The sequence below is a fragment of the Cenococcum geophilum genome (assembly GCF_001692895.1).
Source record: "Cenococcum geophilum 1.58 unplaced genomic scaffold K441scaffold_72, whole genome shotgun sequence".
In the NCBI taxonomy this organism is placed as follows: domain Eukaryota; kingdom Fungi; phylum Ascomycota; class Dothideomycetes; order Gloniales; family Gloniaceae; genus Cenococcum; species Cenococcum geophilum.
This window is the reverse complement of record NW_027137630.1, coordinates 834,495-838,750: the sequence shown is the minus strand read 5'-3', so window position 1 is coordinate 838,750 and position 4,256 is coordinate 834,495. Positions and strand designations below refer to the sequence as shown.

The 4,256-nt window shown below is 36.2% G+C and overlaps 1 protein-coding gene across 1 annotated transcript; it reads left to right on the top strand.

Annotated features, from left to right (window-relative positions):
* Window positions 1-241: 241 nt before the first annotated feature.
* K441DRAFT_590312 (uncharacterized protein) lies at window positions 242-583 on the top strand (the record flags this gene model as incomplete). The annotated part of the gene is given in 2 exon segments (XM_067644796.1): window positions 242-381; window positions 394-583. Coding segments are annotated over 2 exon segments (330 nt in total), but the record flags the coding sequence as incomplete, so codon positions are not given.
* Between the last annotated feature and the right edge of the window lie 3,673 nt (window positions 584-4,256).

Sequence of the window (4,256 nt, the reverse complement as noted above, 5' to 3'; positions counted from 1 at the left end):
GCATAATAACTCGCACTATTAAAAATATGTAGTTTGTTCCACTGCCAAAGCACGTAAAATATTAAAAACCAAAAGTCCTGTAGTGCCACTAGTTATACTAGCTGTGTTAAAGCCAAAAATACTAATAATACTAACTGAAGAGTATCTGATGTACCTCTCAACTAAGCCCGGCATTAACGTATATACCTATAATTAACCAATAGACGAGGAAGGAGAATACCTAAAACCTAGATTCCTTCCTTTGGAAGAGGCGATTTCGATATTTTGCGATAAACATATAGGTCTAGTCAACTTCTTAAATCTTAAAGCACGAAAACAGAATAAGGTACCTAAATGCTTAGCGAATATACCGGCGTACACTATATTAAGGGACTTGAAGGAGTTAAACTAGAGCGGAAAACGTATAAAGTTCCAGCCGGCAGACCTGTCTTCTTATATGGCCTTCCAGATCTGCGGTAAGGCAGATGTATTCTTACTACTACATATAGACTATTATAGAGTGATGATAACTATAACGGCTGAAGAAGGACGCAAGCTATGGATTATATGGCTAAAGTTACAGGAAACAGAGCTGGAGAAATAGGCGAATAACAACAGCGACACGCCATAACTAGCTCCGTTCGCATTATACCTAGAGTAAGGTAACGATATGGTATAGCCCGCAGGGATTGTTCACGCTCTATACTCTATTAGTAACGTACTTATATCAGGCACTATGAATTAGGATTCTAGAAACATGGTATAGGTTATATGTCAATTAATTCTTAAATTACATTATCCAAAGATAATAAACGAAGATCTAGCAAAAGAGTTTGGGGCGAAACTTTAAAACGTTAAACAGCTATGGAGTTTACGGCACTAAGCTTAGCCGTGGGGATCTGCAGAGAAGCTAGTTAAGTTCTCGGCCTTATTAGAGGTATGTTTAGCATAGCCCTTATTTCATATAGTCTATAATATATTTTAATATAAACGTTAAGGAGTGGAATAGTAAGCTATACGGACTACGGGGATGTAATTGTTAATCAGGCTGCTATTTAAACAGATGCGTTTATATAAAAGCTAGTAATTGATATGGACTAGCTTGCTATACTAAGCATAACCGTGTACAGCCTTATCAAAACTAGAGTTAGAAAATAGTTGTTTCAGCGTGTTTGTATACTAAGAACTACTTAGGTATAACACTCTAACAAATACTCCTTTAGTATAGCTGTTATATGTAATATTATAGTAATTGCAAATTTAATCATTAGGTTGCATTACATGCTACTATCTAAAATTACTACCCATTTAATCATCTTCCACGATTTAGAGGCCTACTGCCTCTAAAATCCTAATCAGACGTGACCTAATTAGTCGTAGTAGTACTTTGTAAATCTCCACCACATATACTTTCCAAGCCAGTATATAACACTTTGCCTTCCCCTACCGCCGCATTAATCCCTTCTAAAAGAGGTCGTTTAATGCCTGTCTTGATTTGCCCAATAGTAATAGCCTCGCCGGCTTTAATCGGCTAGTATATATATTTCTAGAGCAACGTATATATAGGGTTAATAAAAGGCGCTTACCCGTTTAGCAAGCTGTAAATAAAAGCCATCTATTGTTTTCCCTAACGGTTTAGCCTGGAAAATTTAGTAATAATTTAAAGAAGAGTAGGACAAGCTTACTTAGTTATAACGCCGGGAGGTAAAATAGGAATAATGCTAGTGCCGAAGTTCTCTATTAGGGCCGTCACGCCTTANACTATTTAGNAAGTATTNTATANAACAGATNNNNAGATATAAATTAAATTAGTTAAAGGCATGCNAAAAGATAGCNTAGANNTAGTATATAACTTTATACAGAACTAGCTTTATGTTAAGCTGGGGATTATAATTTATTCTTATAATAGAAGCTAGCCTTATTGCTACTTAACCTAATATAGTAAAGAGTAGTATTTTTACTGCTGTAGATATTATTACGGCACTGTTATAGACCCTAGTTAGGAGCTTGGCTAGGGACTTAGCACTATATATATAGATATGTCCTTTCCCCAACTTTCTTCTAGTCCTTGTCTTGGAATTCTAGTTCACTGGCTACTAATAGATCCTGTTCTGTTGACTGAGCCTTTATATATATTGCTATTAAACAATCGTAACTACCTATATCGATTTAGCTCTCCTATATTAGATATAGATTAGGGGTATCTTGGCCGCTAATCTTGACGTATAATAAATTACAGACATAAGTTAGACAAGAGGCGTTAAACTAAAAGTAGCCTTAGAAAGCTTTGGTCTGATTTCGGCATAACAAACATGCTAAAATTAAAACAATAAGACCTTTTAAAGCTTTGGTTTAATTTCGGCATAACAAATATACCAAAATTAAAACAACGAGACCTTTCAAAGCTTTAGTTTAATTTCGGTATAATAAACATACCAAAATTAAAACAACGAGACCTTTCGAAGCTTTGGTTTAATTTCGGCATAATAAACATACCGAAATCAAAACAACAAGACCTTTTAAAGCTTTAATTTAATTTCGGCATAACAAACATGCTGAAATCAAAATAACGAGACCTTTCGGAGCTTTGGTCTAATTTTGGCATAACAAACATGCCGAAATCAAAACAACGAGACCTTTTAAAGCTTTGGTTTAATTTCGGCATAATAAACATGCCGAAATCAAAACAACGAGACCTTTTAAAGCTTTAATTTGATTTTAGCATAACAAACATGCCAAAATCAAAACAATAAGACCTTTCGGAGCTTTGGTTTGATTTTAGCATGACAAACATGCCAAAATTAAAACAACGAGACCTTTTGAAGCTTTGGTTTAATTTCGGCATAATAAACATACCGAAATTAAAATAACGAGACCTTTTGAAGCTTTAATTTGATTTTGGCATAATAAACATGCCAAAATTAAAATAATGAGACCTTTTGGAGCTTTAGTCTAATTTTGGCATAACAAATATACCAAAATTAAAACAACGAGATCTTTCGAAGCTTTGGTTTAATTTCGGCATGACAAACATGCTAAAATTAAAACAACAAGACCTTTCAAAGCTTTAATCTGCTTGCAAAACGACTACTCTTTATAGCGGACGCCTATGGCCTCCTACCACGCACTTATATAGGTGGAAGAGCAGCAGCTGGTTACGAACACGCGGTGCACCTCCTCCTAGAGAAGGTACACGCGTTATAGCAAACGGGAGAAGAAGATATAGTAAGCCTGCTTATACTTAACGTAAGCGGAGCCTTTAATAACGTATTACACTGTAGGCTTATCTACTGCCTCTAGAAACGAAGAATACCCACCCTAATAGTCAACTGGATTAACAGCTTTCTCATAGGAAAGTCTACCTGCATTAAGCTACCAGAAGGTATATTAGAAAGGTTCCCTACACCAACAGGGATCCTATAAGGCTCACCAATATCACTAATCCTCTACCTATTTTATAACGTCAACTTCCTAGATATAGCTATAGACGAAGACGGGCTTAGACACGGACTTATTATAGGCTATATCAACAACACAAGCATTATAGTAAACGGAAGAACTACTAAAGAAACAACAAAGACGCTAGCGATGCTGCACGAAAGGGCAGAAAAGTAGGCAAACCAGCACGCCTTAATATTCGCACTACAAAAGTACGAGCTTATATACTTTATCCCCCTAAGAAAGAAGATATCAGAAGAGAATAGAAAGCGTCTTTTAGTACTTTAACTAAAGAACGGAAGGATATAGACGATCCAACTAATAATAAAGGCCCAATACTTAGGAGTTATCTTAGATAACCAACTATCCGGAAAGGCACACCTAGGCTACGTCGTTAAATGGTTAATAGGCCAGCTTATATATCTATCTGGCATTGCAGGAACCACATAGGGCATTATAGCCGGACATATAAGACGGCTGTATACTACTATAGTCGTACCACATATGCTATACGCAGCCTCTTGCTAGTACATACCGGAAGGAGGACATAGGTTTATTAAAAGAGCTAAATAAATCTACTAGGTGATGAACTAGATCTAAGGATAAAAGAATAAATAAAGCTATAGAATCTATCTATAAGGAATATAGGCCTTAATATAGGCCTATATCTATAGGGTCCGGGGTAACTACTATAGATACCGAAGTAGTTGCTGCGGAGACCGAACAAGAAGGGACTCTGCTTATATAAGCAGGAAACGCATATAGAGGACTCCTTTAGTACTATCGTCACCAGGTGCTTACAAGGGTCCAATATAGAGCGCTCTACCTTATAACGGGAG